This window comes from Symphalangus syndactylus, chromosome 21 (genome assembly GCF_028878055.3).
Source record: "Symphalangus syndactylus isolate Jambi chromosome 21, NHGRI_mSymSyn1-v2.1_pri, whole genome shotgun sequence".
Classification (NCBI taxonomy): domain Eukaryota; kingdom Metazoa; phylum Chordata; class Mammalia; order Primates; family Hylobatidae; genus Symphalangus; species Symphalangus syndactylus.
This window is the reverse complement of record NC_072443.2, coordinates 65,721,746-65,748,365: the sequence shown is the minus strand read 5'-3', so window position 1 is coordinate 65,748,365 and position 26,620 is coordinate 65,721,746. Positions and strand designations below refer to the sequence as shown.

Below are 26,620 nucleotides of genomic sequence, written 5' to 3'. Positions count from 1 at the left end.
TCTTTTTGATGTCAATGAGATAGAGATGCCATGACATCAAAAGCCGGAAACCAATCAAAGGGATTTATACTGATTTTATACCCTATTAAATGCAGGCAGACATTACCTACCCTCTTTCCAGCCCTGTCTGAAGGTGGCTTTCTCTGATAGTCTAAACTATTCTGAGCCTGAACATTGGGCATAACTCGTTCAGAGACCCAGGGAAGATTAAAGGTAGGTTGTCTGGGACTTACACCTGAATTTTTATGTACCCAACTGAGCCATCAGTTTTGGGAGAGAGAGGGCAAAGGTGGAAAGATGTGCTTGCTCACTTTATTACTCTCCTAGAGGCAAAAAATTTGTGTCCATGGTGATTTATGTTCAAAAAGATCTTATTCTTTCTAGACCACAGAACGTCACGTGTCTTCCTATCTATTATATTAACACTAAACAGAAACAAGGGTGCATTCTCCTTCCTATCCCAAACACTTCCCCTCCCCCAGCTTTATAGACTTTAAAGAATTTAAAGACATTTTGTGCTTACATACTTGTGTAAGAATTATTAGGCGCCAGGAACTAATCTCAGCACTTAAATGTATTAAGGGATTTAATACTCACATCCTGTAAACTAGGCTCCATTTCACAAGGAAGTTGAGGCACAAAGTCTAAGTAACTCACTCAATGTTGCATAGTGATAGAGCTGAGATTTTGAACCCAGGCACTCTGGTTTTGACCCCTATAGCTTATAGATGTTGGCATTTTTTTTTTTTTTTTTTTTTTTTTGAGACAGAGTCTTGCTCTGTTGGCTAGGCTGGAGTGCAGTGGCATGATCTCGGCTCACTGCAACCTCCACCTCCCAGGTTCAAGCAATTCTCGTGTCTCAGCCTCCCGAGCAACTGGTATTACAGGCATGTGCCACCACACCTGGCTAATTTTTGTATTTTTAGTAGAGATGAGTGTTCACCATGTTGGCCAGGCTGGTCTCCAACTCTTGACCTCAGGTGATCCACCCACCTCAGCCTCCCCAAATGCTGGGATTACAGACATAAGCCACCATGCCCAGCCAAGAAAATTGGTTTAGAATCAGTTTTCTAATTCCATCTGCATCCCTTAAGGAGAGAAAAAGAAAACAAATCATGGTAGTGGCAGAGTAACCAAGGCTTCATCAGGTGGGTCTTTTGGGGCTTCACTGTATTTGTCATTAAGTTAGGATGCAGAAATAATACCTGCCTTAGCTTATACAGTGTGGGTTGGGGAACTCTGCCATGAACATGGCAGTATTAAGCACTGCCACATGATATATTGATGCCACCACTGCTATTTCATGTCCGGCATTGCTCTTCCTGCATATGGTACTGAAGTCACACCGACTGCTGTGTGCATGTGTGAGTGTGAGTGTGTGAGTGTGTGTGTGTGTGTGTGTGAGAGAGAGAGAGAGAGAATGTGTTTGTTGCAAACACACTAAGCACCCTCTTACTGCTACAGGGCCCTGTCAGTTACTGCTGTTTTTGCCTGTAGCGCTTATCAGTGAGATAGCCTCAGGGTTTGCCTACTCACCTCCCTCAAGTCTTGGATCAAATATCCTTTTCTCAGGAAGGACTTCACTGCCAACTCTATTTGCTATGGTCTGAAAATTTTGTCCCCATTAAGTTCATATGTTGAAATCCTAACCCCCAAGGTTGGGCCTTTGGGAGGGGATTAAGTCATGAGGGCAGAGCCCTCATGAATGAGATTAGCGTCAGTGTAAGAGAAGACCCAGAGAGCTGCCTTTCCCCTTTACTGTGTGAGGACACAGCAAATGGGTTTCCTCTATGAACCAGAAAGTGGGCTTCACCAGACACCAAATCTGCCAGCACCTTGTGCTTGGACATCTCAGCCTCCAGAACTGTAAGCAATAAATTTCTGTTGTTATGAAGTTACCCAGTTTATGTTATTTTGTTAAAGCAACCTGAACAGACTAAGACACTATGTAAAATTGCAGTGTTCTTCCTAGATTCTCTATTCCCTTTCTTGATATACTTAACTTCACAATATGACCTTTCAACAAGCTATATAAATTACTTAATCTGCCTCCCACAGCCTAGAATGTGAGCTCCTTGGACAGTGTGTTTACTTCTCTGTGTATCCTCAGTGTGAATAGTCTAGTACATAGTGAGTACTCAGTAAACACTTGTTGAATGAATGAAAGATGTTAATCCATTATCCACTGTCAGTTACTTCTTACTTAGCTGGCATGTTTCTAAGCAAGCAGATGCTTTTGCAATAAAGGTAGAGAAGGTCACAGTCATCCACCTTCTCTGTGGCTAGAGGTGTATGGGAAGGGATTTGAGGATCGTTTGATAGCGAAATGAAGAGGACAGGTGGATGACTTATTCAAAAGACCCAACAACTCAATGGACATGCTTTTTACCTCATCTTAAGAAAGCTAAGAAAACGTTTTTTTCCTATCTTTTGATAAGCCTGTGAATTCAAGTCAATGGCATTTTTTCTGCTGCCATTTATCCTTTCACAGAAAGGGTTTTTGCTTTGTGTTTGCCCAAATCAGTGTGCATGCCACTTTACCTTATGAGAAAATGACATAGAAAAGGCAGAATGCCCAATAATTAGATGCAAATTTTATGCTTGTCATTTTGAAAGGTTATAAATCCCCTCTTTTATAATGTTTTCTATAGAGGATACTTTAGGACAGAATATCCCTTCTGTACATCAATATGCTGCTAATTCCAAAAAAGAACAACTTTGTAATTTGAAAGAATTGGTAACAAGTGTGGCATATGATGAATCATATTTATCCATTCTGCTCTCTATTGAAAGGAAATGGACTTTCACTTATTTCCTTCTAAACCAAAGTTTCAAGACATAAATATTGACAAAATAGATTATCTCTCTTCCTAAGGGATGATTCCATCATTCTTTCCCACTATATTTCTAGGTAAAAGTGGACCAATTTTACTGTTATCCCAAGAATAAATGGGAGGAAACTTCAGGTGCTATGAAAAGCATTTCATTTTTAATTGGAAAATCAAGATTCTGGTGAGAGCTCCATCACTGCATATCTGTGTGACTTTGGATACACCACCTCATCTTCGCAAACCGTTGTTTCCTCACCTCCAAAAGTGGGGTTTCATAAAAATCTGAACTCCTCACATTTAATATGCATTTTTACTCACAGTCTTAGTCCATTTGTGCTGCTATCACAAAATACCTGAGACTATATTATGCATAAAGAACAGAAATTTATTTCTCACTATTCTGGAGACTGGGGAGTCTAAAATCTAAGTACCGGCAGGTTTGGTGTCTGCTGAGGGCTGCCGTGTGCTTCCAAGATGGCACCATGTTATTGCGTTCTCCAGAGGGGATGAAGGCTGTGTCTTCACATGGTGGAAGGGACAAAAAGGCAAGAGGGTTGAATGCTGTTTGCAGCCTCTTTTATGAAGGCCTTAATCCCATTCATGAGGGAGGAGTTCTCATGACCTTATCACTCTCCTAAGGGCCTTACCTCTTAATACTATTGCGCTGAGGATTAAGTTTCAACATAAATTTTGAAGGGGACACGCACATTCAAACCATAGCGCTCAGTGTACTAGAATCTTATGTGTTCCTTGGTGCTGGTGATGCATAGAGAGCAGTTGCCATAGTATATCATAATGCCACTAAGTACTTGGCTCTGATCTCAGAAGAAACCAAGTTCAGTCCCTGTTCTGCAACCTCTTATAGCGGTTGCCTGTCTCCAGGCCTCTCTTTTCCATCATTAAATGAGGAAGAGAATAGCTCTTGTCTGTGGGTTATATGACCCAGACCCCAATAACCATTTTTAGTTTGTAGAGAGCCTAACCTTATTATGCACTCAGTAAATGATGGTTATTATTGTCATTATTTTACATGGCTCTAAATAGGATACATAGGGGTTATCGTTTGAGGAAGGGAGAGTCAGAGTTGATTTGTGATTTTGTAAACACTCTTTTTTCAAAGCTGAGCAAATCTCTGCCTAAGCTGAATGATTATGGCTTTGTTTATCCTTCTCTGACAGGACTTTCTTGTTTCAGTCAGTGGGTAATGTAGAACATACGTCTGGTTTGGATTTCCCGACAAACTTTCAATTAAAATACCAATGTCCCACCAGGAAGAACCATATGTGGAGCCCCTTACCTGCCATAAACTTTATCTACATTGTGTTCGCATTCCCAGCTTCACTGTAGACATCGTGATAACCATGTCTCCTAAGAAACAATGTGAAAAATAATTAAAATAGTTTCACACCAGAAAGAGAAGCATACCAAACTCAAATTTAGTGGACCTGCTAGAAATATGTTCTCAAAGTTTTGCTTCAGTAGCTTTCAGATTACTCCCTTTCACACACACTTCCTAGTATATGTATTGACGCATTCACTATGTGCCAAATTACAAACCTGAAGCATTTAGAGAAAGACAGAAGTAGGGTACTTTAGTTGCCAAGCAGACAGGTGCAAAGGTTCATGAATATTGGTTGAAGAGCTTCGGTGCATATAACATGAAAGTACTGCCTGCAGGCATTCTGTGATTGGGCAATTTAATGTCAGGGAAGGCAGTGGGGAACGGAGGGTGTCACTGGGGAGTTAAAAACACCGGCAGTTCACCCCAGAAGGGCTTAAAACAGATGGTCTCCAGGAAACTGTGAAATTATGACTGAATGTAGAAAAGGCAACCTCTACACTTTGGTCATACTTTTGTTTAGTCGAGAAGGAGGATGGTTTGGCTCTTAGGAGGGTTGGAGAGACAGCTGGGGAAAGAAACGGTTGTTTCTCCCAGTCCCACAAAAGCTTGGACAATTCTGGATTATAGTACTCTTAATACATGACAACTAAAGTGTCAGAAGCCAAAGCAGGTCTTCTAGATCATGTATACCTCCTATTAAACAGGAAAATATATCCCTATGGGCATGGATAATGGGAGACACTGTTCATTCAGAGCATAAAAGAGAGGCATTTCCAGCATTTGATTTGAGAGCCATGCAAGTGCTCTTTTTTCCTTGGTCATCAGCTCTGGCAGCCACTTGGTGCTTAAAACAGCCTGATGTGGTTGCTGAAATTACCCTACTCTGTCCTCCTTAAATAGTGGATCATGATTGTAGATCACCTGCGTCTGTAACCCAGGGTGCAAAATTCTAATGCATATGCCTGTACACCATCCCCAAATCTATGTAATCAGAAAGTTTGGGAAAGGCCACGGAGTCCTATAGTCTTCATTTTTAAATGGCTCTCTGGGAGATTCTTTATGCATACAAAGAATACACAAAAGCATATTGAAGGCATTAGCACTGCTTTTGGTTAATGATCTTTTCAAAAGGCCACCATTAAAGTGTATGAATTCCAGCTTGAAGCTAACAAGTCTCCAGAATGGCTTAGATTGTAGTTATACACATCTTTTTCCCACAAGAAACTGTCCTGTCGTGGGGAAGGGCATGGACAAGACACATGATGGAGTTTTCCATATGCATCCAGAAATACCAGAAGGGGCACAGTTCAAGGAAGCAGATTTTTAGGGAGTAGTTGATCCCAGTGGTGTTCCGGTTGAAGTAGAGGCACAAAAATGAACAGTAAGTCCACAGAGAGAAGGCTTTTGCCTGCCACATGGTTGAAGACCAGTCTTACTTGTTTGTATTCACCCACACACAAGTACACTTGGAGAAGTGTCAAAAAGAAATAAGAAGAATAGAACGAAGACCAATGACATGAAGAAATAACTCACTGAATAAATTGATGTATACCTTTCTATGAATACAGTGTTGATCAGGAGTTTCTTAGCTACAGCTGATAACAACTGCAACTCAAATTTGCTTAAATGAAGCCAATTGTTAGCTCTCATGTCTGAGAATCTTAGGGATAAAGCTTGCTAGGGACAGAACTTGTTCCAGAGCTGAAACGATGCCATCAGAACTCAGTCCGTCCCTGTCCTTTAATTTTGCTCTTTTCTGTTTTGGCTTCATTCTCTTTTTAGGTTCTCTCTCTCTATGTGGGAGTCTTTGGAAGCTCCAGGCTTCCTTCTGTAAGCAATTCTAGACTACAAAAGGGTTTTTTCCGTGTAGTTTTATGAAAAATCCTGCAATGGAGCCTCATTAGCCAGGCTTTGGTCACCCATGCCTGGGAACCAATTTAACCAAGAAAATGGAATATTAATTGGTCAGGCCAATTGATAATGTATAAATAAATATTAATAACTTATAAATGCTAAGCAGTGTTATCTGCTGCTCCTGACCTGTGCCGAGGATTTTAGTCTATCCAAACCACTTGAGTCGAAAGAGAAGGAGGGTTGGTTCACCAAAGAAAGAGTAGAATGCTCTTACCTAATAGGGAGCAGTGGATACTGAGGCAAAAATCACAGAGGTCCACTATATAGTTATGCCACCAGGGAAGCACTATTGAGTGAATTAGTGACCCTAATATCTCATTTAGATTTCTCTAGCTAAAGCCAATCAATTTTATGCATGTATGTTTCTATACTTTTATTCTCACGAGTAAATAGTAATGCATGTAAATATAAATCAGAAAGTTTGCTACAGTGGAGCATTAGATTGTTGGGGTAGTATACTATTCTGTGTGATATTGTAATGGTGGATACATGTCATAATACATTTGCCAGGACCAAAGCATGTGCAATACATTATGAACCCTAATGTAAACTGTGGGCTTTAGTTGATATGAATGCATTCATATTGGCTCATCGATTGTAACAAATGTAGCACAGGAATGTGAGATGTTAACAATCCGGGAAACCGTGTGGAGAAGAAGGAGTGTAGGCAGAATCTCTGTACTCTGCTCAATTTTTCTGTAAACCTCAAACTGCTCTGAAAAAATAAAGTCTATTACTTAAAAAGATAAAGTTAGCTATAACTATTATTAGTCCTCGCTAAAGTAAACACTCCATGAGGGCAGGACAATGTCTGCTTTGCACGCGGTTATGTCGCCTCCATGTAATATTGGAATTGGAATCCAAGCTAGGCCCAGAAACTCTGATCAGAAGCCATTTGGGTCAGAAATGTTTGAGAATTTAAAATGTTTGTAATTTTAGAAGAGAAATATAGCCCACAAAACACGCCCAGTGTTACATAATAGCATCCCCAGCTGAGTCTGGGTCAGCACTGCATAATCAAACGCATTTCTAATTCTGCAGCAAAGCATATGAATATTCACACTGAGTCTATAAATAGTCTCCCATCAGTTCAGGTCAGTTTTTGCCTCCAAATGAGTTACAAAGTATTTGCATTTGTTGGAAATGCTTCTTTCTTGTCATAACTAGGGCTTGACGTCAATATCACCCAATTACTTATTTTTAAAAGAGTCATTAATCCATTGTTCCTGGAATGTGTCAAGGTTTAAGTTCAGGGTCAGAGTAGGATACATTGATACAGCCCCACTGCTGTTCTTTTCCACTCCTACAAATCCTTGAGCAATGCAGAGTTTTTCTCCAAGGAGAGACCCTTTTTATCTCCCTGCGCTTCCCCGTCCGTCCTACCACTGTTTCTAAGATCTGGCATTACAAACGATTAGGGCCTCATTATGTGTGACACAAATGCATGATGGCGGCAGCATTATTTTGTTAACAAGAGAGCAAAGAAATAGTCTGAGAAGAGTTCATTTCTCATTTGGATTTTTTTCACTTTGTGCCTTCAGACATACACCAGCTGTTGGTAGACTTCTCTGTTTCTTGCTGTTTAAAATGCTCATTTGAGGGGTTAAAAGAAGGAAGGCGGAAGCAATGACAAATGAAAGAAATGTTTATCTTTTAAGCAGGCATGTCTGTCTCCTCTAATATTTGCTTTGCCTCTGCTCTATTCGGCTGAACAACCAAATAGAATACTTATTCAATAGAAATGCTGTGTGTTGGCTAGTTTTTCAAGTAGGCACTTGGGTAAGGCCTTTGAACATGCCTTGCTGTCTGTCTTATAAATACTAACAACACTAAATTGTATTAGTAATGATAGTGTGACGGCTGTCCAATCATCATTTCTACAATCAGTGATTGAATTTTAAAGGAATTCTTGCACTCAGGAAAATCACTGTTACAGTATTTCATTTGTTTGTGAATTTCCTTAGGTTATTGCCTGTATGTTTCCATAATCATTAGGAAGCCTAGATGAGAAGGTTCACAGCCAGCAAGACACAGTGGGCCCTACGTGTGCCCTTCTTGGAACATGCTGGTGGTGGAATGAGTAATGGTTCTTCCCATTGGGCTCCCCATTGGTGTGAGTAGTAAGGGAGAAAGTGAAATATGAGCAGGACACTGAGAGCACACCCAACAACCCACCTTAGCAGAAGAACTTCCCCTTCCTTTTCCCTGGTGACTTTGTTCTGCAATCTGATAAAGCAACACGTTCCCACTGATTACACACACGGAGCATTTATTCTCTTGATTGGTCAAGGGCTCTGCAGGATATAGGCAAAGCCACTCTGGTTTGCACCAGGATACTTCTGTGCATGCATAATGCAAAAATCTACCTACCCTCCAGATGTGACCCAGATACAACTCATATCTAAACCCATGCAGTCTTCCCTGGCTGGTATTCTAAGCTTATATTCAAGCCCTTGTGTTCCACATTAGGTGTCCTAGAGTTTACTTCCTAAATGAAAATTGTTGCTATTGAAGTGTTTCTACCCAAGACCAGGTGTTTAATCAAATAGCCCATTTGATGTCGTAGGAAGATTGACTGTATATCACAGTGCTGGGTTCTTGGCTGTTATGGCGGCACTTCCTACCTGCCATTAGGATTAAGGGCTTAAACAACTCTCAGGTGCAACACCTGGGAACACCACAGCAATGACAAGTAGACTTGAACCTGGAATTTTTAGTTTTCTAAGATGAAATCTTAGTATTGCATTTTTGTTCTTTCCCAACAGAGTCAGTTGAATTTGCAACAGATGGAAATATTTCCAGCAAAAGAAAAGGGTGCTGTTCTAAGGGCCACGCTGGCGAAATGTGGCCTTCATCCCACGGAGTAGCCACAGAGTGATCTAGCACATAGAACAAAACTCTGCAGGGTAGTTTTTCTTCACTGGGATCCTAACCTGTTTAGAAATGAAAGTGGCCGGGCACAGTGGGTCACGCCTGTAATCCTAACACTTTGGGAGGCCAAGGCGGGTGGATCACGAAGTCAGGAGATGGAGACCATCCTGGCTAACACAAAATTAACAAAAAATTAGCCGGGCGTGGTGGCAGGCGCCTGTATTTCCAGCTACTCAGGAGGCTAAGTGGGAGAATCGCTCGAACCTGGGAGGTGGAGGTGGCAGTGAGCCGAGATCGTGCCACTGCACTCCAGCCTGGGCAACAGAGTGAGACTCCAGCTCAAAAAAAAAAGAAAAGAAAAATGAAAGTTGTCTGTGCTGAATTCATAACTAGTTTCAAAACTATAATGCATAGGCCAGGCGCAGTGGCTCACGCCTGTAATCCCGGCACTTTGGGAAGCGAAGGCGGGTGGATCACAAGGTCAGGAGTTCGAGACCAGCCCGACCAACATGCTGAGACCCCGTCTCTACTAAAAACAAAAAAAATTTAGCCAGGCGTGGTGGCACGCGCCTGTAATACCAGCTACTCAGGAGGCTGAGGCAGGAGAATCGCTTGAACCCGGGAGGCGGAGGTTGCAGTGAGCAGAGATCAAGCCACTGTACTCCACCCTGAGTGACAGAGGGAGACCCCATCTCAAAAAATAAAATAAAATAAACTTTAGAATGCATAAAGATCAAGAGATGCTTGCTCAAATGCTGTTTCCTGAGTCCTGGTAATTAGAATCCAGTAGGTCTGGGAGGGACTCAAGAATCTACCTGTTAACAAGCACCCTTAGCTAAGGTGATAGAGGTTGAGTATCCCTTATCTAAAATGCTTGAGACTGGAGATGTTTCAGATTTTGGATTTTCTGGGAGGTGGAGGTGGATTTTGGAATATTTGCATATATATAATGAGATATCCTGGGGATGACACCCAAGTCGAAATATGAAAATCATTAATGTTTCATATATACCTTACACATATAGCCTGAAGGTGATTTATACAATATTTTAAATAATTTTGTGCATGAAACAAAGTTTATACTTTGAACCATCAAGCACAGCTGTCACTATCTCATGTTGGCACTCAAAAAGTTTTGGATTTCGGAACATTTCAGATTTTGGATTTTTGGATTAGGGCTGCTCACCTGTTTCAGCCAGGAGGTTTCTTGACATACTTTGAGAAATAATTATTTTAGGTATAGTTTGACTTACCTTTTCTACTAAGTTGCTTTCTATGAAATGTTTATTTTGAGATTATATCTACTGCCTGACTTGGTCCAGCTCCTAGGATTTTTCACAGATGCCCTGTAAAAATAAAAATAAAAACCAAAAAACTACATTTAGCATCAGTGGAATTTTCCTAGCTCCACCCACCCTCTAGCTTCCTGCTTTATGCGTGTTACCTTTTTTTGACCTTTCCCTTGGAATCCAGATTTTGTTCTGTACTTGCTCCTGTGGGCTTGATATTTGGGCATCTGCCTCACTTCCTTGAGTTAACCATCACCTGGGATTCAGGCTTACTTTTCTCTGCTCAGCCCCAGAAAACCTCACCCCAGCCCCATCCATTCAGATTCTCTTGCCCAGCCTGGCTTCCAGCAGCGTGAGTAGTATCCTGCTCGCCTGGGAGGGAAGTTCAGCAAAATGTGGAAGGGGGCCAAATTAATTAAAAGAAAAAAAAAGAGAGATCATTGATGTTCCAATACAGCAAATAAATTAAGTGACACCTGGCTGCAGAGAGGTGCTTTATTACTCTTTTTCTTAGAGGATTTTTTTTTTTTTTCATTCAAAAAATATTTTGTTTCTGTTACAGATGTGGTCATTTTTATTCTGCAACCTAGGAAAATAATATTAAATAATATTTTCTAATAGAAAATTCTGTGATTCTATGCATCTCTTTCAGTAATCCAAAAATTTCAGATTAGCCCGGACACTGTGTTTTACTTCTAGGACACTTGTTTCTGGCCATGAAATCTGTGCTTTTTTTCTGATAATCCAAAGATTTCCCACTCCTTGTTGAAGCATGAAAGCAGATTTTTTCAGCCTAGTCTTCTCCCTTGCATTTATGAAGATGAGTTTATGCATCCTAATTCAAGACAATTACTGTGGTATGGAACTTTACAGAACACTGGTAGTCTGATAGAAGTTAGCCTAGTGACTGATTGGCAGGTACCTAGTTACCAAGGAGAAACGAACACAGGAAATCATGAAATCATGATGTAACAGTATTGGCGCCTGCACTAGATCCTCCAAGCTGTGTGTCAGATCAGTGATCTGGAATCCACAAGACTGTAGGTGAGCTGTTGGCAATCTTACTGCTCACTCCCTCATTCCTCCTCTTAACATGATTTTTAGGAATTCCTAGAACGGTGGAAAATCATTGCCTTCCCCTCCTCTAATAATGTGAGCCCATGCCCATAATTTCTCCAAGGCAGATGAGGCCCTGGGGCGACTCTGACCCTTTTGGGGACCCAAGTGTAAAAACATTAATCCCAACATCCTGTCACTTAAATAAGAAGACATTCATTACTTATAAATAAATGGTAGTGGTTACAGTATAAATGCTGTGTATAGAAATGAAGACCAACTATAACTATAGGTTAGTGGACTATTGTGATCTCTAAGGATGCCTGCTCTTTGTCAGTTCAGTGCAGTGCTTGTTGGGGGTGGCGGTGGTGTCTCACGATTAGCTTCTGGAGTTCAACTACAAGTGTTCTAAGAAAGGGTTAGTTTATATGTCAGTCCTAGGCCTTGACACATTCATGTGAGTCAGTTTTATAACTTTCTGTTCCTGGATGCTTCCCTTTCAACTATTAGTCCGAGCAGGCATGTGCTAAAATTACCTCTCTAAATGTTATCAAGCAAAGATTTGTTGGTTAGACTTTGCCCCCCAAAAAATGTGTCTAGGAGTGGATCTAAAATCGGTGTTGGCTGATGTTCTGTTCTTAGGAAATGGAGAGCTAGGAATGGAAGGATCTGTGTTAGTAGTTCTCAAACTTCAGTGTGCAAAAGAATCACCCAGAGAGCTAGGTTAAAGGGCAGATTAATGGACCCCAGATTCTTCTGGTGTAGTCAGTCTGGACTGAGATTTGATAAAACAAGCATGGCATGATAATAATGCAGGTGGTCTACAGTCTAACTCTGAGATATATTGTATTATTAAATCTTGTCCTCTGTCATTTGCTGTGATGCTCTTTACCTCTTTAGACTGAAAATCACAGCCACTCTTCTGGTTACATAGAACAACTTACTGTGATAAAAAAAAAAAAAAAAAAAAAAAGGATGAACTTTATCTTCTAGGCTTTGAAAACGGTAAATGCAGTCTTTTGTATGTGCCTTCAAGACACTTGAAAGTCACTTTGTGGCTACCACATAGAGATAGAACAAACTTAGGGATGCCTCTCCCCCTGTTTCATCTCAGAACGCCTTTCTCAGGACTCTTTGTCTCACCCAGGCACCTCAAGGTTTTGGTGAAATAAAGCAACTCTTTTTTCTCAAAAACATTGTTAACCCTGGTCCAAAGGTTTAAAAGCTAGGATATCTGGGTTTTTTAAAATAACTTGATAGCTAAACTTCCTAAAATTTCTCCCTTCATCTTTGTGAGCCCAAATAGCTCATGCACAAAAGCCTGTGGATTTCCTTCGATGAGAACTGAAATACTATTCCTTTTATGCTAATATTAATTTTCAGGCAGTGAGCTTGGTTAACTATGAGAAAATAAAAACTTTAGATAGAATGCATTATTTATAGTGAATGCAAAGCATCATTATTATCAATTCTTGTTACAAAATACACAGAAAAAATATCTTTTTGTTATTTAAATATGGCATGGCTACATTGATAAATAATACAGATGTTAATTCACAGCCTCTCAGCTGCATCCTGAGTAATCATTATTACGTTTTATTCTTCTTTGGAATTACTAGTAATAGACTATATTTCTGTATGAAATTCAAATCAGGGAACACCAGTGAATTGAGATGATTGATATTATATATACACACACATAATTTTGGAATTGGGGACAACAATGGAAATATTTCTCTCTTAGAGAAAATCCACCAGACTTGCTGCTTTATTAGTGATCTTGACGAATAACGTTTTTCATTTACCTAGATGTGCCAAAAATCACTTAATTCTTTACCATTGAAATGAACTAACATTTGACCAGTACCTAAATTTGTTTTGAAAATATCTGTGTAATTGTTAAAAATCTGAAATTGAAATGTAAATATCTGGATTTTGAAATATCCAACTTTAAACACAAATTTTTTTTTAAAGTGCATGTTTAGGTGTTTTTTTTTTGTTTGTTTGTTTGTTTTGAGGCAGTGTCTCGCAGTGTCGCCTGGGCTGGAGTGCAGTGTTGTGATCTCGGTTCACTGGAACCTCCGCCACCCAGGTTCAAGAGATTCTCTTGCCTCAGCCTCCCAAGTGGCTGGGGTAACAGGCACACGCCACCACGCCCGGCTAGTTTTTTTGTAAGGAGAGACAGTGGTAGTGGTGATATAATTCATGACATCTTTAAATGCAAATTAAATGTGTAGGTATATGTGTGTTTATGGGAAAATATTCCTGGCTGTTTTCCCATTCTTTGTTTTTGTGTTGTTTTGTTTTGTTTTGAGATAGCGTCTTGGTCTGTTATCCAAGCTGGAGTGTGGTGGCAATGATCATGGCTCACTGCAGCCTTGATCCCCCGAGATCAGGCCATCCTCCCACCTCTGCTTCCTGAGTAGCTGGGACTACAGGCGCATGCCACCATGCGCACCTGATTTTTTAATTTTTGGTAGAGATAGGGTCTCCCTATGTTGCTCAGGTTTGTCTTGAACCCCTAGGCTCAAGCAATCCTCCACACCTCAGCCTACCAGAGTGCTGGGATTGCAGGCTTGAGCCACCATGCCCAGCCTGTTTTCCCATTTTTAACTGATAAAGAATCACTGGCCTAGTCTAATCTTACTGATTTATAGATGAAACACTTGAGGTATGTAGCGACTAGGTGGTTTTCCTGAGGTCCTGGAGTTAGTATTTGACCCAAGGCATTGAAACTCAGTCCATGGTGTTTCTGAATCCTCACCCATCTCTTTCTCACAGCAAGATCATGGGCCGTCCTCAGTCCCCAATAATAAGATAGAATTCTGTTTGGTCATTTTGTCTTCTTAACTTTTCTTCTATTTCAACCTTAGCCTGAAGTGTTTTTTCTTTTCTTTTTTTTTTTTTTTTTTTTTTTTTGTCTGAGTTAAATGTTAAATGCCTTAGAAATTACCTTGCCAGGCTTCACCTAGATCCCCAGACCAACTTTATTCTATTTTCTCAGTACTGATGCACCTGAATGAATTCAGTCTCATGCTATATCCTATCAAGAAAAGGCTGGTTGTGAAGTTTTTCCAGGATAGCAGTTGGAATTCTTGCCCTTCAAAATAATCACATATAAGGGGACTGCCAGCTGCAGGGTGATATTTAATGTAACTTTACATCACAGCCTCTGGTGATTCTATCTTAAAACTCATCAGGCAGTGCCTAAATAAGCTAATTGAATACATTAAAAATTGAAAAAAAAAATACTTTGAAGTAAAGCAGATTCTTTTTGATCACTGTGTATTATATATACCACTGTACTTGGTACTATAAGAGATATAAAAATAGGTAAGATACAGTCATGCTTTCAAAAAGCTTATAATCCAAACAAGGGAAAATATAGTATACTCTATATTAAATGCACTTAGTAGAAAAAGATAAGTGTCTTGGGAAATATAGTTTTAAAATTATATTAAAGAAAAAGGTTGAGGGTCTAGCAGAGTTTTCTAGGAAAAAGAATTTGAGCTTGACTTTGAAAAATGAAAATCACTTTCAGGGGCATAAGTGGTGAGATGCATTTTGAACAATATTTATTGTGTGCATAGTCTAGAAGCATATGTACTCTACACTGCCACTTAAGGTATGGTTTGTGGATCATTCCAGTCTTTGAATTTTGTTACTGCTCCGTGACAAAATAAGTCTTATGCATCCAGTTTCCCTTATTGAGAGAAAGCACTTAGCAATGCATGGCTATTTAACATGGCTTCACCATCCAAGCACATAATCAGTGGACTCAAATCATTGCACCTGTTATAGACCAGTTTGGGTGTTACTGAGTCATGTGTGTACCAGCTATGTGACATTTATGCAAGGTAGACCATATATTGCTTCACAAGACGTTGAGAAAACAAAGAACCTAGTCCTTCACTGCAGATAATGTGAGAATAAAGACTGTAGGTCGTTCTTTATTTGCCTACATAGTCATTTTGAGAAACTGTTGTGTATATTAGCAATACGGAGCTGTTACTCATTATTGACTTATTTACAGTATCATCCTTGCTTCTTTCTAATTTTATCATCTCATTACAGCACAGAGAAAAATGTTAGCTTTATGACACTAGACAGCCATCCACAATGACAGTAGCACAAAAGGGATACAGGAAGCACAAAGTAAAGGGGTAGGGTAAAGACAAGCAGAACAATACATAGAGGAGAGAAAGGGAGATGTCAAGCAGCCTGTGCCTGGCAGTTGTTAGTAAAGTGAGTGACCATTGTGAAATAAGAGAGCTCGTATTTTCAGTTAATCATAATCCACAGAAGATTAACCTTCAATGGGAAATTTTCTTCCAGAAGCTGAAACACAGGCTGTTGTGCCTTACTATTTTTTGTTAATTTCTTTCTATTATTTTCCTTATGTTGTTGTTTCCTGTTGTTGTTCCTCTTTGGAAGGGATTCTTCATTTTGGACATTTTCTCTTCTCATTTCAGATGATTCCACACTGCATGGCCCGATTTTTATTCAAGAACCAAGTCCTGTAATGTTCCCTTTGGACTCTGAGGAGAAAAAAGTGAAGCTCAATTGTGAAGTTAAAGGAAATCCAAAACCTCATATCAGGTTCGTTGATTTAAAAGCATGTGTTTCCATGCATATAGTTTCTGTTATTAAAATCAACAAATACTTATACAATGCCGGTTACATAAAGAGCTTTTATTTATTTATTTATTTATTTATTTATTTATTTTATGTATTTATTTTTTTGAGACTGAGTTTTGCTCTTGTTGCCCAGGCTGGAGTGCAATGGTGCGATCTCAGCTCACCACAACCTCCGCCTCCCAGGTTGAAGCGATTCTCCTGCCTCAGCCTCCCGAGTAGCTGGAATTACAGGCATGCACCACCACGCCCTGCTAATTTTGTATTTTTAGTAAAGACGGGGTTTCTCTATGTTGGTCAGGCTGGTCTTGAAATCCCAACCTCAGGTGATCCACCTGCCTCAGTCTCCCAAAGTGCTGGGATTACAGGCGCGAGCCACCACGCCTGGCCCAAGAGCTGTTATTTATTTATTTGTTTGTTTATTTATTTATTTAGAGACGGAGTCTCGCTCTGTCAGGAGTGCAGTGTGCAACCACTGCTCACTGCAACCTCCACCTCCCGGGTTCAAGTGATTCTCCTGCCTCAGCCTCCTGAGTAGCTGGGATTACAGATGTGCGCCACCATGACCAGCTAATTTTTGTATTTTTAGCAGAGACAGGGTTTCACTATGTCACCATGTTGACCAGGCTGGTCTCGAATTCCTGACCTCAAGAGATCTGCTAGCCTTGGCCTCCCAAAGTGCTGGGATTACAAGCATGAGCCACCGCGCCCGGCCATATTTTTATTTTTTGAGATAGGGTCTCGCTCTGTCACCCAGGCTGAAGTGCATTGGCTCAATCTCTGCTCACTGCAACCTCCCCCTTCCGGGTTCAAGGGACTCTCAAACCTCAGCCTCCTGAGTAGCTGGGATTATAGGTTTGCACCACCACGCCCAGCTAATTTTGGTATTTTCAGTAGAAATGGGGTTTCAACATGTTGGCCAAACTGGTCTTGAATTCCTGACCTCAAGTGATCTGCCCGCCTCGGCCTCCCAAAGTGCTGGGATTACAGGCATGAGCCACCACGCTCAGCCCTTTAAAGAGCTTTTAGACAGGCATCATAGGTTATCCTGAAAGTCCAAGGAGATGATTGTTTCCTGAAAAGCTAAGTACCCAACCTCTGTTTTTCGTAGCTGGGAATTAAATATCCTGAATGACTTTCTCTTTGAAAACATTAACAATGCCTAACCACATATATTTAACTAAAAAAACACATTTTAAACTGTATCAGTAAACTGGCAGGAAAGTAAGAAATGTCAGAAGTATAAAATTAAGTGGGTTCGGAACCCAAAGAAGTAAGCTGAACGATAAAGGCAGTTTTCATGTTAATAAACTACAAGTATGAATTGAGCTTTGGTTTTCATGGCTTCAGAGGAACAGAGGTCACAAGACAAAGCCTAGACAACCCACAGGAGAATCCAACATGAGAACATCTCCCAAAATAAACCTGGGATACAAGGGCTACATTTTTAGAGTAAATGTGAATAAGAAATAAGCTTGACTTCCAAAGAGACTGTAAAGCACAGGTAATTGTGTATTTCAAACATTAAACCTTAGTGATTCTAGTAGCAGATGAAGTGCAACTGAAAAGAATTCATAAACTGCAAGATAGGTCTGAAGAAATCCTCCGGAGGCAGCAGAAAGAGACAAAGGGAAGCAAAATACTTTAAAAACAAAGAGAGAAAAAATGTCTAATCAGGATTTCCGAAGAAACAACAAGAAAGACTGAGGCAGAAGCAATATTTAAAGAGAAGGCTAAGAATTTTCCAAACTAATTAAAACTTTCAAGCTGTAGATATAGGAAGCCCAATGCACTTCAAGCAGTGCAAATAAAAATGAAGCCACATCTAAAATAGTGAAATAGCAGAACACCGAGTCAAACAGATGATCAAAAAAGTAGCCAAAGTTGTAATACAGATAACATTCAAGGAGATCACAAACTGGCAGCTGACTTCTCAATAGCAACAAAAAATCAGGAGACAGAAGATAAAATCTTCAGATTAGTGAGAGAAACTGTCGAATATATGGATAGCCTAAATACTTTTTTGAAAGGAAACCAAAATAGCTACATTTTTAGGCAGACAGCAACCAAAGTCTGACTAAAGGAAATTCTAAAAGACATGCTTGAGGCAGAATAAAAATGATTCCACATAGAAGAGCTGAGCTACAATAATAAATAAGTAAAGCAAATGGTAAATGTTAGTAATTCCACAAAAAAATTTATTGCACAGAACAATAAAAATAATAAAAAGAATACTGTCTTGTGAAGATAAAAAGAAAAGTTAAAATTCATGACAACATTAGAAACAAATTTTTAAAAGATATACTAGACAATGGATTGTCTATATGGTTAAAGAAATAGAATTGGAACCCTACTGCACAGCATACACAAAAATCAATTCCAAGTGTATGGAAGACCTAAATGGGAAATTTGCAATACTTTTAAAAGCAAATAGGTATACATATTTATGACTTTGGGGAAGGAAGAGATTTTCTAAATATGGCAGAAAAAATACAACTTAGAAAATAACTGTATTAATATTGAAAACTTATGTTCAATAGAATATACTGAAATAAACACAATTACAAGCTGTAAACTTGAAGAAGATTTTTAAGTATATTTGTCACGGGTAAGGGATTCATATCCAGACTATTTAAAGAATTTCCACAAACAGAATGTAAAAAACAACCCAGTGGAAACATTAGCTAAACACTTGAACAAGTATTTCTGAGAAAATGAAAAGCAAAAATTCAGTAAACATAAAAAGATTGTCAATATCATTGGTGAACAGAAATATATAATTAAAACTACAACGACATACTCTTTCAAAACTACCAGATTGACAAATTTAGAAAACTGACAATCTGTTGGTGAAGATGTAGAGCAAACAGAACCCTTGATGGAACACTGCTGGTAGCAATGAAAATTGGTAAAAGCCATTGGGAAAAAAAAAAAAAACACTCCCTAGTAAAGCTAAAGGTGCACATACTGTATGATCCAGTGTATATAATTATGTTCTTAGTATATTCACAAATACACATAACCTGGTATGTTCGTACAAGGTAACCTCGTACAGTAGTAAAAATGAATGAATGACAACTGCAAGAAATGGGTAGATCTCAAAACATAATTTTGAGTAAACCAGTTCACAGCCAAATACATAGTATGTGATTTCATATTCATAAAATTTGAAAGTGGTTGAGATGGAGTGGTTGTTCAAGGTATAGAGGAAGTAATAGAGGAAGCAAAACTTTATCTCTCCTCTCAGGATTTTTCAGCTGAGCCTGAGAATTAAATTAACATAAAGCAGATCAAAAGGAGAAAAACATATTTATTTAATACAAGTTTTACATGGCAAGGAAGCCTTCATAAGAAAATGAAAACCCAGAGACGCAGTTATCATTGCACATTAATTTACTGAATTGGACAAAGAGTAGTAAATTGTGAAAAAGTAACTAAGTTATGTGGGGAGCTAGAAGAAAATATTTTAACAAGGTCTGGACAGAGTTTTCTCTGTCTCAACTTCCTGTCCTTGATGAAAAGAACGTTACTTTCCTTTCTAATATAGAAAAGACATCTTTGGCATGGGGATTTCATCCTTTGCTTTTTAGAAAAAGAATGAAGGTGAAAGTGGTCGTCTTGTGCCTGCTGTTTTCCAAGTACCTTTAACTCAAAATAGTCAATATAGGCTGGGCACAGTAGATCGTGCCTGTAATCCCAGCACTTTGGGAGGCTGGGGCAGGAGGATGGCTTGAGGCCAGGAGTTTGAGACCAACCTGGTCAACATAGCAAGACCCCCATCTCTACAAAAATAATTTAAAAATTAGTTGGCCATGGGGGTGCACACCTGTAGTCCCAGCTACTCAGGAGGCTGAGGTGGGAAGATCGCTTGAGTCTAGGAGTTCTAGGCTGCAGTGAGCTATGATTGCACCGCTGTATTCCATCATGGATGACAGAGCAAGAACCAGTCTCTAAATAAATGAATAAATTAATTAAAGTCAATATGCCAGAGCAGCATATTTTTGGGTGGCATGCTCTGAACTCCTCCAAAGGATAACATGAATGATAAAATTATAAAGAATATCACAGGAATGAAAAAGCCAAAACTAAAGGTTATAATTAACCATTTAGAAGGAGTGGTATAATCAAAGTAGATACAGCAGACCTCTAAAGTGATAATATCCCTTTTAAACACAGATCTTCTTTGGCTTATGATTTTTATAACTTACATACATCTTATAAATATTATGCCTCTATTCAAATTTGATAATTAAAAACTTTAACAACTAATATCTAATGTTATGTAAAAAACAAAGAAATATGTATGTCATAGTTTAGGAGAGATTGGAGTCATCAGTTAGGGTTCTCAGAAGAAATGGGATTTGAACTGAGATAAGTAATTTTCAAATAGGCAGAGCATAAAGGACATTCTATTCAAGTTAAAGGATGGCAGTATTAGTATAGTGGATATTATTTTAGAATTTACTTTACGTGTTCATTTATCCATTTGTTCATTTATCAAACATATTCATTATTCATCCTTCGGACCTCACCAGTGTTTTTCAAACTGAATTCCAGGGCACATGGAATTGGCTTAAATATTACCAGAGAAAGAAAATAACAGAATTTTCATCCAAGATTCAGCCTTTGCAGCTCTACTTTGAACTGACCCATGTATTAGGATTCTGAAAAATACATCATCTAGACAAAGTATTTAAACCACTCTGTTAAGCAGCTGCAATGCACCAGGCAGCATGCAAGGTCTGAGTATTCAAAGATTAATCAACTCTACCACATGTTTACTAGTACTGTTAATTTGAGGACTGTCTAGATGTGGATGTAGTTGGAGTAGAATGATGTAAATACCAGTAAAGGATGACCAAGTTCTAGGTATTCTGGAGGAAAGAAAGTCTAATTCAGGATGGTGAGGGTAGATGTCACTGAAGTCTTCACAGAAAAGGAGATTTTTTTTTTTTTTTTGAGACGGAGTCTCGCTCTGTCGCCCAGGCTGGAGTGGATATTTTAATATATTTGGAGGGTGAATGGTTCTTTCATCACATGAATATGGAAAAGAAGTGCATTCCAGAAAGTAAGAACACAACAACTCTCTAATGGACAATATAATTAGGGTGAACATGTAATTTATCATCTAAGGTCACTTTTTAAAGCAGAAGGCTGCTGTTCATAATTATTCTAGGACAGCAAGTGTAAACCAAGCACTTGTCTTGGGCAAGCCAGAATGAATAGTTATTCTCCCTAGAATATATTAAACCCAAGGCTAAATCAAAGATTTTTAAATACTTTATGTAGTAAAGACTGCAGGAAGCAAAGGCTCTTTGATACATAAATGATGAGTTAACTGGTCCTTGTTTTCCTTACATAGCCAAGTGTAAGTTCAGATGTTAGCCATAAATGAAAACAAATTTTGCATCAGAATTTGGCAAGTTGCTGCTTTGTTTTTCCCCAAACTGTGACCTTTAATTAACATTGCTTTTGTAACATTGTGTTTCTAGATATAGGAGTTTGCCTTGTTATTTAAAACAAGCAGTGAAACAGAAACCTATTATGTTTTTAGATTGTCAGGAAACACTGAGAATAAAACTTTTTAATCAAATGCACTAACAATTTATTTCAGTGTACATCTTGCCTTTATACCTTTGGCAGTTTCTCTGTAACGTAATAGCAGTCTGGTACCTGGGAGCTAAAAAATTCCTCTTGTTGAAAGAAAGAGCAAGAAAAATAATGGAGAGATCAGGTATTTTCAGACACCTTTCTGCCTGAACTTTTTCAGTCTTCAGGCTGACTTTGACAGGGAAGAACAAGTAGGAGAAATTCCAGAGTGAGTCTCCATGGGGATCTTCAGCACTAGATTCTCCCCTCAGACACCGCAACTGACCTCTCTTCTGTGTGTTTATTCCCTCAACTGAGCCTTCTCTTTTCATTGTTTCCTGCCCCTCAATTTTGAAAGGATTGACCCAGACCCAGAAAAATTTAAGAAGTTTTAACTTGTGCCAACTTCCCTTGTATTAAACTTCCCTAAGGACATATGACATTACTTAATGCACTCAGCATCCCTTTCCAGATAGAAGAAATGTTCACTCACTTGGTCGGAGTACTTTTGCTGAGGTATGTATTCAACTGAGTTTGCAGAAAACAAATTCCAAGTCATAAATGCCCTGACCTTCCCTCAGTGCCAAGTTGAAACCATCAACAAAGAAAGAGGATTTTGCTACAGCGAATCCTATAGATACCCTCCCAGCAAAGCCACAACATTTTACCCTCCAGAGTGTCACTGCATCGGTGTTTGGTTGTGCACAACCCCACTCTCTGGAGAGAGTGGAGTTGTGGTTCCTCAAATGATTCAGAAATCAGCTTATGAGACTCACAAATTTCTCTTGTCCCTTGGGAAAATCTCTACTGGCTCCAAATGAGCATTGCCTCTATATTACCAACACTTAAAAGATTCCTCAAACATTGCAAGTAAATTGTGAAATTTTCAAGCGTGTTTCATTATACAATGAGATGAGGAATTCAGTGCAATCCACATTCAATTGGAATGAACCGTGACTGCGTTGCAATAAAACTTGGTATAGTGCTTTGTAATAGAGACTCAACTGCATTTCAGAGAAAGCACTTTATTTTCTAAATAATCCCTTTTCCTTTGCTATTTTATGTAAAAGCAGGCAATAAAGTAGATTAATGGACTTTCTGCACAGCATTTTAGTTGAGATGAGTAGTGTAGACAAACCTACAGAGGAGCTCTCATTGTGCCCACAACCACTTTTCTAAAAAGACTCACATGGTCCCACTCCTAAATTCCACACTCTGCTTGCAGCTCACATTATATTGCAATTTCCTTTTTGAGTTCTTAGATTTGTCATATTAAATTGCTCTACTATCATTTGAAGTAAGAGTTATGGTCAAGACGTGATCAACTGACTCAAAAAAAAAATGTCTAGGGCAGACAGTCAGTTCTACAGATTCATGTGCACATAGAGCTGCTAGAATATAACCTGGCTGTTCTGTCTTTATTACACTTTCTTGTCTGTATCAGAGCACAGAGAATTACTGTGGAGACTAAAAACATTGTCAGTTTCTAATCCCAATCTTCTTATACACAAACACATAAAAAGGTACCTCATTTTTCTATTTCATGCTCCTGGTCTACCTTTCTTACCTCTCCTGTTTCTAAATTTTAACATTTCAAAGACATGAATAAACATATGTTGCTATGTGGTAGTATGCTGGAATGCTTCATAAATTGTGGATGTTCAAAGCTAAAATATCCAGCAAAGAAGTAAAATATTTAGTCAATTAAATTCAACAAGCGTTTATGGAGCACAAAGAGAGTGTTATATTTTAGATGGCTAAAGTGAGAATACAAAAGTGATTTAGGTAAATTATCTACAGTAAAAGCAGCATTCCTACATAAAGGAGCATGGACAATTCTGTAGGTGATTGGACAAAGCTTTGGTTAATTTTTGTTGTTTTTGTTTTGAGATGAGGTCTCGCTCTGTTGCCCAAGCTGGAGTGCAGTTGCAGTGGTGTGACCTTGGCTCACTGCAGCCTCAATCTCCCAGGCTCAAGTGGTCCTCCCACCTCAGCCTTCCGAGTGGCCGGGACTACAAGCATGCATGCACAACCACATCTGGCTAAATTTTGTATTTTTTGTGGAGACAGGGTTGTGCCATGTTGCCCAAGCTATTCTCAAATTCCTGGGCTCAAGAGACCTGCCCACTTCAGCCTCCCAAAGTGCTGAGATTACAGGTGTGAGCCACCACGCTTAGTCATCTTTGGTTAATTTTAACTAGAAATACTAAGGAAGACTTCATTGAAAGAGGTGTCAATGAAAAATGGCTTTGAAGTGGGACAGATGTCTTGACAAAAAGAAGGGATTACCCTTCTGTATATTTACTTTTGTTGATACCAGACATCCAAAATCTTGAAACTAACCCACCTACATTTTTTTCTTGTAAATCCTTTTACATTATGTACAGACAACCATAGTACCCAAGAATGTTATAAGATGATACACAATGAATGTGCATGTGCACACACACAAATATTTAAATGGTGATTTTTACTATTTAAAGGAGATAAGATTAATGGCTCTCGTTCCTTACTCCCATTATGGATTTGGATCAGTTTTCTTTGTGCTGCTGTATTTCTTAATTTTTAACATTCTGGTGTGAATGCTACTGTGACACTCTTGGTAATTCACAAACTCCTACTATGCTATTTTCATTAGTTAATATTCTGTGTAAGATTTGTGGGGGCAAACAAATAAGATAGTCACTGAGTTGTATTAGTGCAAAAGTTCTTAAGTATTTAAATGACTTCCGAAAGGAGATTTGGTCAAGATAAGCTCTCACTCTTTGGAACAGTATTGGTTGTAAAATCAAAAACAAAAACAAAAGCATAGGCCTTATTACCAAAACTTTGCTGTTAGAATAGGTGAGTCCCACTAAACCTGCTTTACTGGGCTAAATACTCTAGTCACATACATAGGTGATCCGGGTAAATAAACAGAAGAACCAAAAAAAAAAACCTGTCTTTGCGCCGATAACCTAATAGCCTAATCCGCAGTTTGCTGGGATGGTTGGTTGATGTTTGTGTGCCAGTGGTGAAGGAGCTCTTCAAAGTGATCCATGGTTAAAGCAGGTTTGGTCCCCACAGCGGCTTAAGATCAATAGAGTTCCTCCGCTTTGCAGCCAGCCATTGCAGTCATATTAAGGACCAAATCTAAGCAACTCTGCTGCAATCTCATCAGATACTCAGCAATCTACCTGGAAATAGTATATGCTGTCATCTGTATAGACCTATTTAAAGAATGACTGCAAACTAGAAGGACTTTTACTGAGGAGCCCCATTTGAAGAAAGTTGCACAGGTGCTATGAGAAATCTGTGGCCCGCCTACAAAACGGTGAAGTGTTTGTAGCATCATAAGTAGTCAGAAAAACAGTTATTAAAATTTCAATATCACTGTTTACTTTAAAAGACATGCTCCTTCCATAAACACTTAAGATGTCACCATTGCTGGGTAGAGCATTTCTAACTTCTTAATCATGCTTTTTAAAAAAGTCACAAATGATTTTTCATGCTATTTATAGTTTTTATATGTTTTAGACAATTCAGAGATATCGATTAATATGACAAGACTTTATCTACTGGCATTTTTATACTATAGGTGGAAGTTAAATGGAACAGATGTTGACACTGGTATGGATTTCCGCTACAGTGTTGTTGAAGGCAGCTTGTTGATCAATAACCCCAATAAAACCCAGGATGCTGGAACGTACCAGTGCACAGCAACAAACTCGTTTGGAACAATTGTTAGCAGAGAAGCAAAGCTTCAGTTTGCTTGTAAGTAGCAATTATACAATGCTGCAAATGTTACTTTGAGTTTGTTTACCATTATACCAATAAGCTTTTATAGCAGTTTCATTTTAGAGACTAGATTTTAATTGGTTACATGATCATCTTTACTCTTTTCACATTTTGGAAATAATTTTGTTTGTAGGGTAAACTGTAAATCTAAGTGAGAAGATGTATTCTTCTACTTTGATAAGGATTGAGATAGTTCGATTGTATGATAATTTGATTATATGATGCTTTCTTTATATACAAATAAATTCACACACTGAGATTGACACGTGTATAAATTTATGTAAACAACAAATTTTACACACACACCCACCCACACACACACACATTTTAAATAGAATGTGTATAAGCAAGCAATTGAACTGCCAGTAATTTAGTAGTCAATAAGAGAAGTACTTTAACCATAAAGGTCAGAGTTGGAAAAAAACTCAGTAGTCAATTAATCCTATAATTCTCTAATTGTTTCTTATTTCACAGAGTAGAAAAAATTTAAAGCAACTGTAATAATGGCAAAAAAATGAAGACAAAGTGTTATCCACCTTTGATATTTCCGGTTTAAAATGTTTAAAAAAACAAATCACCATATCTTAAGACCACCATTTAACAAAAGTCTATGAATATATGAAAGAAAGTGGAATTTAGAAATCAGAATTTGAAAATAAAATCCATAGGCAAGAGCAGTTAGCATACATTTGAGTATAGCCACCTGTGAGGATTGATGTTCAGCTACATTTTTAAGGGTTTATGTATTTGCATGTGATTATATATTTCCTTGTGTGAAATCCCAACTCTTATAGCAGTGCATTTTGGCATTAGCCAAAGGTTTCATAAAGTCTGCTGGCAGTAACACTGTAGAATATTCTCACTAACAAAATCCTCTCCAGGAACTCAGCATCACATATACCTAATATCCACTTCCTAATCTATTATTGCCATTTGGTGGCATTTTTATAAGTTGAGAAATGAATTTTCTAAGTATTATGTATATGCGAGATTCCAGGATTATTTTGTTAGTGAATGTCTCTTGAAATAGTCTTCTAAATATTCTTAGGTGTTCAGAATAATAGGAGAATACTATGTGTGATTGAATGTTGAATGTAACAGAACCAAAGTATTTATTTCTCTTGGTTTAATACAAGTCTTATATCTATATTTATTTTTTAGTAATGACAAATCTTACTAAATTAATTTTTGGAAATAACCATAGAATCATGTACTCTCAGAGTAGGGGAAAATCTCAGTATTTAATAAATCTTGTAATTCTTTGAATTTTGGATGTCATAGTGTAGAAAATTTTTAACATAGTAACACCAAAAAAA

The 26,620-nt window shown here is 38.5% G+C and overlaps 1 protein-coding gene across 12 annotated transcripts in view; it reads left to right on the top strand.

The window, feature by feature from the left end:
• CNTN4 (contactin 4) overlaps positions 1 to 26,620 on the top strand; it is a 985,842-nt gene that overhangs the window by 638,212 nt on the left and 321,010 nt on the right. For all 12 annotated transcript variants that reach the window (XM_055259613.2, XM_055259617.2, XM_055259612.2 and 9 more), the window contains 2 exons: positions 15,776 to 15,902; positions 25,105 to 25,280. In XM_055259613.2, coding sequence (XP_055115588.1) covers positions 15,776 to 15,902; positions 25,105 to 25,280 — 303 coding nt within the window. The remainder of the gene's footprint in view (positions 1 to 15,775; positions 15,903 to 25,104; positions 25,281 to 26,620) is intronic.